The sequence below is a fragment of the Rhineura floridana genome, chromosome 9, assembly GCF_030035675.1.
Source record: "Rhineura floridana isolate rRhiFlo1 chromosome 9, rRhiFlo1.hap2, whole genome shotgun sequence".
Classification (NCBI taxonomy): domain Eukaryota; kingdom Metazoa; phylum Chordata; class Lepidosauria; order Squamata; family Rhineuridae; genus Rhineura; species Rhineura floridana.
Window position 1 is genome coordinate 33,203,177 of NC_084488.1, and position 12,924 is coordinate 33,216,100.

The 12,924-nt window shown below is 39.8% G+C and overlaps 1 protein-coding gene across 6 annotated transcripts in view; it reads right to left on the bottom strand.

The window, feature by feature from the left end:
- The window catches only part of DLC1 (DLC1 Rho GTPase activating protein), a 357,215-nt gene that overhangs the window by 328,148 nt on the left and 16,143 nt on the right, over positions 1–12,924 (bottom strand). For all 6 annotated transcript variants that reach the window (XR_009757974.1, XM_061585377.1, XM_061585378.1 and 3 more), the window contains exon 2: positions 10,026–11,166. Coding sequence is in view for 5 of the 6 variants with exons in the window: in XM_061585377.1 (XP_061441361.1) it covers positions 10,026–11,054 (1,029 nt within the window). In the remaining variant the exon portion in view is untranslated. The remainder of the gene's footprint in view (positions 1–10,025; positions 11,167–12,924) is intronic.

A 12,924-nucleotide genomic window follows, 5' to 3' on the forward strand; every position in this document is an offset into this window, starting at 1 on the left:
GCTGCTCTTAAAATACTTGGAAGAAACTAATCACCAGGAACAGATGGCATACCAATAGTGTTGTTACAAGCTACTGAGATGGAATCTGTCCAAATTTTGACAAAAACTTGTCAAGAAATATGGAAAACTAAACAATGGCCCACAGACTGGAAGCGTTCAATATACATCCCAATTCCAAAGAAAGGGGATCCCAGGGAATGCAGTAATTATCGAACTATTGCCTTAATATCCCATGCAAGTAAAGTAATGCTCAAGATTCTACAACAAAGGCTCTTACCATATATGGAGCGAGAAATGCCAGACGACCAAGCTGGATTTAGAAAGGGAAGAGGCACCAGAGATCATATTGCAAACATACGCAGGATAATGGAACAGACCAAGGAATTTTAGAGGAAAATCACCCTGTGCTTCATAGATTACGGCAAAGCGTTTGACTGTGTACATCATGAAAAACTATAGAATGCTTTAAAAGTAATGGGGGTGCCACAGCATCTGATTGTCCTGATGCGCAACCTATACTCTGGACAAGAGGCTACTGTAAGGCCAGAATATAGAGAAACTGATTGGTTTCCTATAGGAAAGGGTGTGAGACAGGGGTGTATTTTATCACCCTACTTGTTTAATCTATATGCAGAACATATCATACGGAAAGCGGGATTGGACCAAGATGAAGGAGGTGTGAAAACTGGAAGGAGAAATATCAATAATTTAAGATATGCAGACGATACCATACAACTAGCAGAAACTAGAAATGATTTGAAACAAATGCTGATGAAAGTTCAAGAGGAAAGCACAAAAGCAGGACTACAGCTGAACGTCAAAAAGACTATAGTAATTACAACAGAAGTTTTATGTAACTTTAAAGTTGACAATGAGGACATTGAACATGTCAAAAATTATCAATATTTCAGCACAGTCATTAACTAAAATGGAAACAATAGTCAAGAAATCAGAAGAAGGCTAGGACTGGGGAGGGCAGCTATGAGAGAACTAGAAAAGGTCCCCAAATGCAAAAATGTATCACTGAACACTAAAGTCAGGATCATTCAGACCATGGTATTTCCGATCTCTATGTATGGATGTGAAAGTTGGACAGTAAAAAAAACAGATAAGAGAAAAAGCCACTCACTTGAAATGTGGTGTTGGAGGAGAGCTTTGCACATAACATAGACTGTGAAGAATATAAATAATTGGGTGTTAGAACAAATTAAACCAGAACTGTCATTAGAAGCTAAAATGATGAAACTGAGGTTATCATACTTTGGACACATAATGAGAATACATGATTCATTAGAAAAGACAATAATGCTAGGAAAAACAGAAGGAAGTAGAAAAAGAGGAAAACCAAACAAGATATGGATTGATTCCATAAAGGAAGCCACAGACCTGAACTTACAAGATCTGAACAGGGTAGTTTGTAACAGATGCTATGGGAGGTCGCTGATTCATAGGGTCACCATAAGTCGTAATCGACTTGAAGACGCATAACAACAACAAACATCCGTTGGCAAACTACATTGCAAAATTTGAATAAGTGGATTTCAAAGGATGGCTGTGTTTTGGTTCTCATATTGTTTCAGAAAGTGCAGATTTGATAGATTCACCTTGAAATGTGAACTCTTGCTGCTTTTAGTGTTCCTCTCCCGCCTACTCCTCTTTTGTCCTAGCAGCCTTCCGTCTCTCATTTGCTCGTTTACCACCCCCCATTTCTCATTCCTGCTTCCATTGTTTCTCCTTTCTTTGTTTGGCTGCCCCTGCTTCCATTCTCACTTGCTCTGTCTCTCATTTCTTCATTTGCCTTTTCCCCTTCTCTTCACCTTTTGTTCTCTTCCATCATCTCTCATGCTTCCTCCTCTCCTGCACTCCTCTCCTGTCATTTCAGTTTAATGGCACCAGGATGCTCAGTAAATTGCCTTGCTTATTTGCATGCACATTCATCATTCAGTGTTCCTTTTACCCCTTTTCATTTCTAAGACCACACACATTCACAATCTGCCTGTTTTCTGGGTTGGGTTGGGGGGGGCATGGAATGAGCTGTCAATTTCAGTTGTCTCAGTTTCTCTTTTTTCCAATCTTAAATTTGGTTCCCCACATTTCTGCAGCAATTTGCTTTTTTAAAAAAGAAGCTCTTGAATATTCTTCAGCATTTTAGTGCAAATTTTTCCTAACAAACACATTTTTATATGCAGCTTTCACTAATGTACACATTTTTGCAAGCAGTTTCTCCTAACATAATGCATTTTATATATATTATTTTTATTAATATATTCATTTTAGGCACACTTTCCCCTAACATATGCATTTCTATAAACACTGAGTGGTTGGAGAACTGCATCAGGAAATTCAGGTAAGTGCAAATTTCAGAGGATGGCTGTGTTTCAGATCTCATATTGTTTTGGAAAACGTGAGTTTGATAGAATCAGCTTTAAATGCAAACTGAATCAAATTTCTTCCCCAGCCCTGGGTGCCCTCTAAGTTTTTTTTAAAAAATGCTGCAAACCTTGGGATTCACCCAAATGTGCAGGTAGCTCTGTCTTATTGTTCAGTGGCCCTGTGTTGCATACAAAGCTATCAACATTCTGGAACTGAGTCCAGCATTAGGAGAAGTGATCATGAGCTGGAATCCTTACCCATAGAGCTTCTTATAGCATTGGTGATGTTGTTATACAAATACAGTTTGAAAACAGGAAGCTATGGTTGTCAGTATCAGGGTTGTGTATCTGAACACATGAACCAAACAAAATCCTGCAGTATTAAAGGTTAGGTTTAACAGGCTAAAAACTGGTTGTTGTTTGTCACCTCTGCCCTTCTTATTATTATTTGTTATATTTATTAGTCTTTTTTCAGAAAGAAATTCAAAGTGACTTACAACATTAAAAACAGATACAAAAACAAGAATAAAAACATCCTAAAATACACGAGATACAGAAAAACAAGATTCAACTCCTCCTCACCTGACTAAAAACAGAAAATTAAACACCAAAGTCCTAGGTGAATTAAAATGTTTTTACTTGGTGCCTAAAAACAGGCAATGATGGTGTCACGCATGCCTCCCTGGAGAAAGCATTCCACAAATGGGGAGCCACCACTGAGAAGGCCCATTCTCAGGTTGCTACTCTCTGTACCTCCCTTGGAGGTGGCACATGGAGAAAGGCCTCAGAAGATGAATGCAGAGTCTGGGTTGGTTCATGTGGGAAATGGTGGTCCTTGAGGTACTGAGGTCCTGAGCTACAAAAATATTTATAGGTTAAAATCAGTATTTTGAATTTGGTCCTGAAACTAATTTGTAGCCAGTGCAGCCATGCCAGAATTGGTGTTATATGTTCCGACAGTCTTGCCCTGGTCAGCACTGTGGCCACTCAATTCTGCCCCAGCTGCAGTTTCCAAACCGTCTTCAAAGGCAGCTCACATACAATACACTACAATGATCTAATCTAGAGGTTACCAGAGCATAGACATCAGAAGTTAGTCTATCCCTGTCTAGACAGGAATGTAGCTGGGCCACCAGCTGAAGCTGATGGAAAACATTTTCCACCACTGAAGCCACCTGGACCTCAAGTGACAGCGGTGGATCCAGAAGTATAGCAAGCTATGTACCTGTTCCTTTAGAGGGTGTGTAATCCCTTCCAGAGCAGGCCATGTTCCACCCATCCAGTCTAGGGAACTACCCCCTAACAGTGCCCAATCTTATCTGGATTCAGTTTGTTGGCTCTCATCCAGTCCATTACCGAGGCCAGACATCGATCTAGCACATCCGCTGCCAACTCTGCAGATGTAAAGGAAAGATAGAGCTGTGTATCATCAACATACTGCTGACAATGCACTCCTAAACTCCACATGACCCATCAGTGGTTTCATGTAGATGGTATGGGGGATAGAACTGAACTCTACGGGACCCCACACTGAAGGCTTCACAGTCCCGAATAACACCTGCAAGCACCACCCTCTGGAGATAGCCATCCAAGTAAGCCTGGCACCACTTCAAAGCAGTGCCACTCACCCCCAACTCAGACAGCTGTTCCAGAAGAATACCATGGTCGATGATATTAAAAGCCACTGAAGGTCACGTAGCATTAATAGGGACATTCCTCCCCTACACTGATACATTTACTATGCACAGATGTGAACCAGACACATTCTCATATAAATATAGGTTTTGATTATAAAATAGCAATTTTTTGTATGTGATATCGTTCTATTATTATTATTTATTAAATTTCTATCCCGCCCTTCCTTCCTGAAGGAGCCCAAGGTGGCAAACAAGGGACAAAACACTAAAAAATCTTTAAAATAAAACATCTTTTTTAAAAAGAATCTCTAAAAATCTTAACTATACGTGCCTATAATTACTTTTCTTTAATGATAGTAGACTATATTTAATAAAAATTGTCGCAAAAGTTGCAATGTATGTTACCTTGGTATATGATTTATCAAAGTCTTTCATGTAGTTGGATATTTTGCAGAATGTAGCTTGTATTTCTTTGATAATTGATAAAGTTAGCTATTTAGGAATATTTAAGAATGTGTCATAAATTTATCTCCTTCAAAGGAAAGATTTAGTATAAATATCGTTCCTTTGAGCATCTACCCCTATTCTTTTTGAGGGGCACCTATCACTTTGTTTGCATCCTAGATAGCCTTATTGATTCAGGTAATTAATATGTGATAGGGTAGCTGATTCATAGGGTCACCATAAGTCATAATCAACTTGAAGGCACATAACAACAACAGGGTTTCTTAGCTCTGCACCAATAGTTTAGGGTATAATAATAGCAATTGTATTTTGTAATGTTTCTGTGTCTTACATTTCATTTAGTTTATTTTCTGTAATGTTTGATTAAGTTCTGTTAAGTGCGCAAAATGCATTTATCAAACTTATATGCCTAAAATTGCTGTAACCTGCCCAGAGAGCTTCGGCTATGGGGTGGTATATAAATGTAATAAATAAATAAATATATAATAAAATTCATCCCTTACTCTTAAATTTCTGTGTGCTAATATGGAGGGTGGCTAATTCCTTAACATGGCATCTGTGCAAAGAGCGCTAAGATGCAGCTTATCTGCCAGATTCAGTGTCTGCTAAGTAGAAATCACACTTAGAGTTTCATTCTGAACAGAGCAAATTTTCCATAGCATCTTGAGAACAGTGATAATTCTGTAAGGTATGTGAATGTCACTGTGGCTTTGAAAATCTTCACCCAGTCCTAGGGGCAAAGAGAGATATGTGATGTAGTGATAAGCAGTGAAGTTAAGGGGTAGGAATCTGAATGGGAAGAGGAACTAGAAAGTAGCTACAGTAAGGGCAACTTGGTCTTTGGTGGCAGGGCAGCTGAAAGAATGCAGATAGAGCAGGAAGTAGCTTGAGAATTAGGGGGTTGAGGAAAACAAGAATGGGCAGAGAGTTAAGGAAAACAAAGGATGAAGATGAGAATGTGACTGGACAAAAACCTCATCTGTGTTGCTTGTTTTCTAAAATTACTGATAACTCTCCATTAGTAATATCAATTTCTTACTAAATAAAGAACTGTCTTGATTTAATGTGACTACCTATATGGGCATTAGAACAAGAAACTTTTTGATTAGGTTCAAATTGACATGATATTTTACATAGAATCTTCTGGGTTTTCAGAAAATAAAGTTTTTTGATGGTTAAAGAAGGATCTACTATACATCAGTTATTTTAGCAATGTGATGCTAGTCGAGGAAATGCTGGCAAGTGGTTATAAAGTCATATATAAAACTGAATTTATTACCATTTTAGGCATATGAAACCCAAGTGTTTCCTGACTTGATGCATAACAGTTGCAGTATGGTTCTCGGGTTTGCAGTCTAGACAAAGCTGGCAGCCTCTAAAATTTATAGCTGTTTGCTGTCACAAAAATGTGTCAAAATTCAAATTTGCATAAAGGTTGCACTGTAATGTCTTGGAATCATCCCATTAGTGACTATGTTTTCTTCGGCCCTTGTTTTACATTCTTTCTGGATTGTTTGGAATCTATCATGCATCTATCCAAACATGGCTGAAGTCTGTGGGATAGCATTCCAAAGCTTCCAAAGGGACAGAGATAATGTTTATGATGGTCTTTGCATAAATTCCAAGTACAAAATTACATAGTAATCTAAAAAAATTAAACTGAAGAGCACCGTAATACATATATTTTAATTAAATACACACGTGCAACACAGCTGTGAGTTTCCCAATGCTTTTTATGTTAAACAAGTTTGCTCCTGATGCTTTCAGAATTAGATGCATTAGCTATGTCATGAATGCCCCTCTATAGCGCTCTTTACTCCTGTTGTTTAGTCTTGCCCGTATGGCCTCATTATTCCATGGTACAGCCTCTGTGTCATGATCATGATAATTGTGATCAACAGATAGCCATAATTATGTTTATTTGCTTTTGTTCTCCATTGTTGACCCCTCCATGACAAGTAGAGTTCTGTTCACACATTTAGTCAGTTAACTGTCATCTTTCCATGGTAGAGGGAGTGGACAAACATGCTCTCCCCTCCACCACATGTATAAAACATTGGGTGACCTGGGTTCTCCACATATAAGCTCATATACATGGAGGCCCAAGTTACCCTGGCCTTTCTTGCAGTAATATAGTGGCAAATTCACAAGGGCAGGGTCCCTTCATGACAGTCACAGCCATGCCCCCTCCCTGCTTTTTTGCTACTGGGTTGAGAATGAGATCCCTGTTAATGCCTTCTCCCACAACAACAGACATCCCTAGGAGCCAATAACCATGAATGGGGATAGTGTTAGCCACTGAGAAGAGTCTTCTCAGTGGCTGACTCACCTCCTTCCACTCTGATTGGCTCTAATCAGAAGGAAAGGCTAAGGAAACATGCTAGAAAGGGTAAGGAAGCAATGGCTAATACACTCCCCTTTCATGCTGATTGGCTCATAGGATGCTGGAGACATAAGGACCCTGCTGGAACCCTGCTCCCAAAAAAGTAAGGGGTCTAAGACTCCCTCAGGCCCTGGACGACTACATCCATGCTTTCCTGTTATGAAGGGGAGAGGGAGACTGTGCAAATAAATCTATACATTAGGGTTATGCATGGGTTACACAGTGCTTTTATCCACAGTGAGAGAGAAATTCAGATGCTCATTCATCCAGGCAAGAATGACACTAACTTTTTACCTGAGGTAACAAACAACAAACAGCATCTTTCCAAAGTGCATAAGCTAGAAGGTGGCTACCATAAGCCTTCCTCTTCTCTCCTCTTTCCGTGCAGCTGAGTTCAGCAGCTGCCTGATCCTTTCCCTGAATTTCAGCCTGTCATGTTATCTTTTTCAAAATGAAAAGGAAATGCAATACAAAATCTCCGTTGAACACATAGATGTCAGAATGAACACTGGTGTGCATGTTCAGAACTCTGTTCTATGTTTAAAGTGTGAACCCCAGTTTTGAGCCCCTTAGCAATTTTCAAGGGTTTGTTAAAGATTCCATACAAAATGCAATGTGATCTACCTCTTGAAGATTTGCACATTGGAATGACAGATGGCATGCACATTTGGAACACTAGTGACCATTTCAAGTATGAACCCCCAGCTGGATCCCATTTTTAAAGTGGACACGGGAAAGATATATAGAGGAAAGTGGAAAGACAGAAGCTTACATTCATTTGTGCAATGATAATACTTAGTACCTACATCCACTAAGTAAAATCTTTGCAATTTTCAGTTAGTGATGACCACTAGATGATTTTTCTATCTATTTGTCTTCATGGAGGGATACCAGAGACGATGAGCACTGCAAACCTATGCAAATTCACTGAAAAGTAAGTCCCACTATGTTCCATGGAGCTTACTCCCAGGTATGTATGCATACAATTGCACCCTGAAATGTCTTGTCTAGGAGTAAATCACACTGAACCCAGTAGGACTTAACTTCTGAAAAAATATGCTTAGGATTGGGAGCATATGATTTAACCTAAGAAGATGCTGGTTCTGCACATTTACAGTAGGGATAAGAAATCTATGGCCCTCCAGATGTGTTTGACTTCAACTCCTGTCAGCTTGGCCCATGTTCAGGGATGATGGAAACTGTAGTCTATCAAGATCTGGAGGGCCACAAGTTCCCCATCTCTGGAATACAGCATCTTCTATCAAAAGTTCAATAGATTCTAATTATAACAAAATCTTAATATCACGCAGAAGCACAAAGGAGAGTGAAGGCTAGTCTAATGCTTCCAGATGCCTAACAATACAGGTTACTGAGTCAGCATGCAGCAGTTGGGAGGGGCTTACTGATTCTTCTTCCAGAGGCTGCCCTGCCTGGACTGAATCACTGAGATGCTTGCTGCTGTCACCTATAGTTTATAGAAAGAAGCAGAAACAGAGGCCTAGTATTGATCCTCTGCGTATGCTTCCTAGCAACAGGCAAAAAGGGAGAGTCAGCGTTCTGCTTTAGCTATTGCTGTCAAATACAGAGGCTTTGAAGATTTTAGCCACAGGCACTGTCTTAACTTTGACAGAGCTAACAACACAACCAGAGAGAAAGTGACACTTACAGTTTAATCCTACCATCCAGCTGCAAGCAAAATTAATCCTACCTCATGAATAAGGATTTGGGGACTGAGAAGGAATTTTGTCACAAGGGATTTAAAATGGCTTTCCTGACCACAGTCAGAAGAGCAGGGGGAGATGGGGACATTTGTGCTGTCCTGAAAGTGCTTTCAGTTGTTACCATAACTACCCTATGCACACCCCAACTGGCATCTCAGAATATGAGAAATTTCATTAATCTGATTAAAATCCTCTCCATAAGAACATGGGATCATGCCAAAGGTCTAGCTAATCCAGCATCCTGTTTCTCACAGGCCAAGCAGATGCCTTTGGAAAACCCAGAGGTGGGACATGAGCCCAACGGCTCTCTCTGATAGCCTTGTCCTCCATGAATGTATCTAATCCTATTTTAAGGCAATCTAGGTTGGTGGCTATCACCATTATCTCATGGTAGAGAATTCCACAGTTTACACAGTTTAACTATGCACAATGTGAATAAATGCTTCCTCTTGTCAGTCCTGAATCTTTTATCATCCAGCTTCATTAAATGTCCTCTTCCCTCTAGATTCATACAGATTTTTCTGTATGAAAAAGCAGGATCTTCTAAATTCACCTCAAATTCCAATTCAAATTTAGGGAAAATTATGGCAACTTGGAAATGCATGAAGCCCTCCTGAGGAATGTTGCCAATCATACTGACTGGAATTAATTTGGCTCTATTAAATGTTCTGCGGATCTCAGGTTGCACCTAGAGCCAGAGCTGTCTCCAGCCCTAAGCAAATGTTTGTGTTTTGGAGTAACTGCTGGGTCTTCTTGTTGGTATTTATAAAATCCACTGATTGTGGATTTTGAATTTCTTCTAATACACAAATATTCTTTTTTATGGGCTTCTTGCATCTCCACTAAATTACAATCTCACCCAAAAGTTGTTTGCTTTAAACCAGGCTGGTGGGCTGGATCCAGAGGTGTCTAGCTTTCCATGGGCCATGGTGGGTGGAATCACCCACTTGTCAATCACCTGATGTCATGTGACAAGCCTTCAATCTGATGCTCCAAAAGAAGAACTGGGAGTGTGATCTTTCACTCCTGATTAGTTCTTTGCAGTTCTGGCTTGAATCACTTGAATTCAAGCCACGGCTATGAAGAAAGAATTGGCTTTGCACTATAAGTGTACTCCTGATCCCTCCTTTGCAAGCATAAATTGGTGCATTTTGAATTTATCTCCATTTTCAGTCATCATGAAGAAGGAAAGGTGGGTGTGCCTCACCAAAAACAGTTTCGCAGGCCAACCTCTGATGCCTGGTGGGCCTAATTAAACCCATGGGCTGGTGGATCCCCACCACTGCTTTAAGCATACTGAGGTCCCATTGACTTAGTCTTAACTACACTGGATTGTACCTATTGCTTCTCCAAGATATTTCAACTGCCAGCTTCTGTCTAGTCCAAGAAAGCAAAAGGCACCCACATTTTCTAGTAAATCTGAAAAACAACTTTTTACATATCCTACCTTTCTTTTGCGCAGAATGACTTGACTTTCTGTAGGCTCATGTGTGGCCATGTTGTTCTTCAAATCATTCACACCTTCTGCAGGGGACATACTTGTGATGCATTTATCTTGAGCATATGCAAAGCCATTTTCATCCAGAACATTTTCCTCTGATAGGAAACAAGAACCAGGTGCTAGCACAAGATCATTACTGGAGTCTGCAGCAATTACATTTATGTCACTACGTGGACTAGGGAGAAATTTATCAAGTAATAGATGGCAGACTGTTTTTTCATTCCCATCTTTAAGAGCATTTGATTTTTCATGCTGTTGTGCAGCTATAACAGCATGGGCAATCTTCTCCTCAGATATATTTTTTTCCATACTTGGAGGCTCAGATAAGTTTTCTTTTGGGGCATCTTCATTTTCATTGGAGATGTTGTAACAAAGTTCCAGGCTCTCTTCTCTGCTACCACAAATATCTTCCTTCACTGATTTGGGATCTGTCTCATGATAAGATTCATTCAGTTTCCCAAGTGGTTCCACGGTAGGATTGGATTCTTCCTTTGCTTCCACTTCTGGGTCAATCTTCATGAAGGGTCCCACGCTTCCTTCTGAATAGTTCCTTTCAGCTGACAATTTTTTCCCAATGTCACTAAACTGGTGGTTGACTTTCTCCAATGAGAGGTCCATGTCATTGTCATCAGCATCATTATCATCTTCAACTGAAACATCAACCAATGTTTCTGTGCTGGCTTCAAGTGAGAGAAATTCTTCTTCCTCTTGATGATTGTCATTTTCATCTACCTCTTTGGAAACATTACCAAGCAGCTTTGAGGGGAAACCTCCGAGCTCTCCACCGTGACAACAATCTGGCAAGGAAGCACTTTTTTCTTTTTGGCTTTCACTCCGAAGTCCATCATTTTCCATACCTGCTTGCAAGTGGTCAGCTACTAGGCCATGCCTGCATAATATATTAGAATCAAAAGGCAAGCCCATCCATTGGGTCACATGCTCTTCCCAGCTTCTTTTTCTGATTGCTAGAGACATGTCATAGTACTTTAGCAACAGGTTCCAAAGTGTAACGCAAAGAGGGCCAGAGGAAACATCACAACTTCCATGAAATTCTCTGGAGGACGAAATGGTTTTACCTCTTGCATATCTGTTTTTTAAAAAGAAGAAATAAATTATTGTTTCAATGTAAGAAACAAAAGCATATGTAGAGAAAAAATATGCAAAGGCAACAAGAAGTACATGACTTAGGAAGAGTTTAGAAAGATGTTTTGCAGAACAAGTTGAATCATTTTCAAACACAGAAGCTGTAATCTAGCATAGCCTCCTTGCTGATTACTCCCTCAAATGAAGTAAACAGAATGTTATAAACAACTTTATGGGAACACAATGGGTTCCATAAGCCAAATTTTGACAATGACTCTCTCTTCACTGCCTCTGTCATAAGACAGCTATTTCCATGGGTTTAAAAGCCACTGAGTCTTGTGAATCTTTGTACACAGCTCAAGTCCACATTTCCTTTTCATGAAAATAACCAAGCATGGCATTATTGTCAGAGGCTGAATTTGAATGGCTATATTTCCAACTATTAATATATTCTCATATATTCTAGAGTCTTCCTTTATTCTGCTTGTTATAGTGATAAGTTTACACTCTAGGCTGCATGTATTTAGAACAATCTTTTTTCTTAAGAGTTCTGAAGAATAATATTTCCAATTAGAGTTTCATTTTCCCCAACCTTCTTCACCTCTACTACCTGAGAAGGCAGCAACATTTTATTGATGATATTGTGCTCTTATGGCAGATACTGGAACTTTTCAGATGCAGTTCATAGGTTGCCCAACCTATTCACTGCATCACAAGAAAGCTGCTGAAATATTGTGTTCAGTTTGCTATGGGTTTGAAACATTCACATGCACATGAATACACGGTTTTAAAGTTGCCTCACAGTGAGTCTGGCACTGCCTACTTTGATTAGCAGGCCTGCTTGATCCTGCTAGCAGAGATCCTTCCCAGGCTTGTTACTAAAAGTTCTTTAGCTGGAGCTGCTGAAGGCTGAAAGCATGTGTCCTACCACAGAGCTATGGGACTTCCCTTACTGCCCCCTTCTTTAGTTTTTTATATAGCAGGCTAGCTAAAGGTGTACTGAGGGTCATGTGATATTCCTTGAGCTAGGAATGCGTGTCACTCTTAGAAGCCACTGTACTACATGTTTTACTGCATATTGGCAGTTGATATGTGGTACAATAATTCTCCTTATCATTTGTTAGAACAATACAGAAGACCAAGTCAGGATGAGAGACCTCACCAGGGGTAGTTTAATTGTCTGTATGGGCTTGTAGTATATAGTAATCAAGTGCACTGCCCATTGTGTAGATTGGTCTCCTATTCCCAATCACAGCTCAGCTGCTATATATATTTGTACAAAACAAAAGGTGACATCTGAATGATCCATTTAACCGCCTGATTAATAGGCAGTTAGAGGCTGGCCTTGTTAATCTGCTTAAAGCAGCTGTCTGTTGTAAACATGGAAAAATGAAGTGGAGAATAGAGTGTGGACAAAACAGAGGCAAACAAACGAAGAACAGAGCAAAGATGTTGCAATATTGTTATAAGAAAGCCGGCAGATTTTAATAATTCAGCAAGCGTTATGCAGTTTCTGTCCTGATTAATGAGCCTTGGCTTGTTCCAGCCATTTATTTTCAGGCCTTTGGGTCTCCAAGTGTCCCTGAGTTGGGCTGAAAACTAACATATAGACAGTATGGATTTCCTGCACATTTGAATAATGATCTCTGCAGCACGGAGGTGCCTTCTTGTGAGATGTAGAAACCATTGGTGACTCTGTGGCCTAGTTCATGTTATCCAAATAGCATGTTTGCTGCTGGCAACCTGAATTGTGTGACTGCAT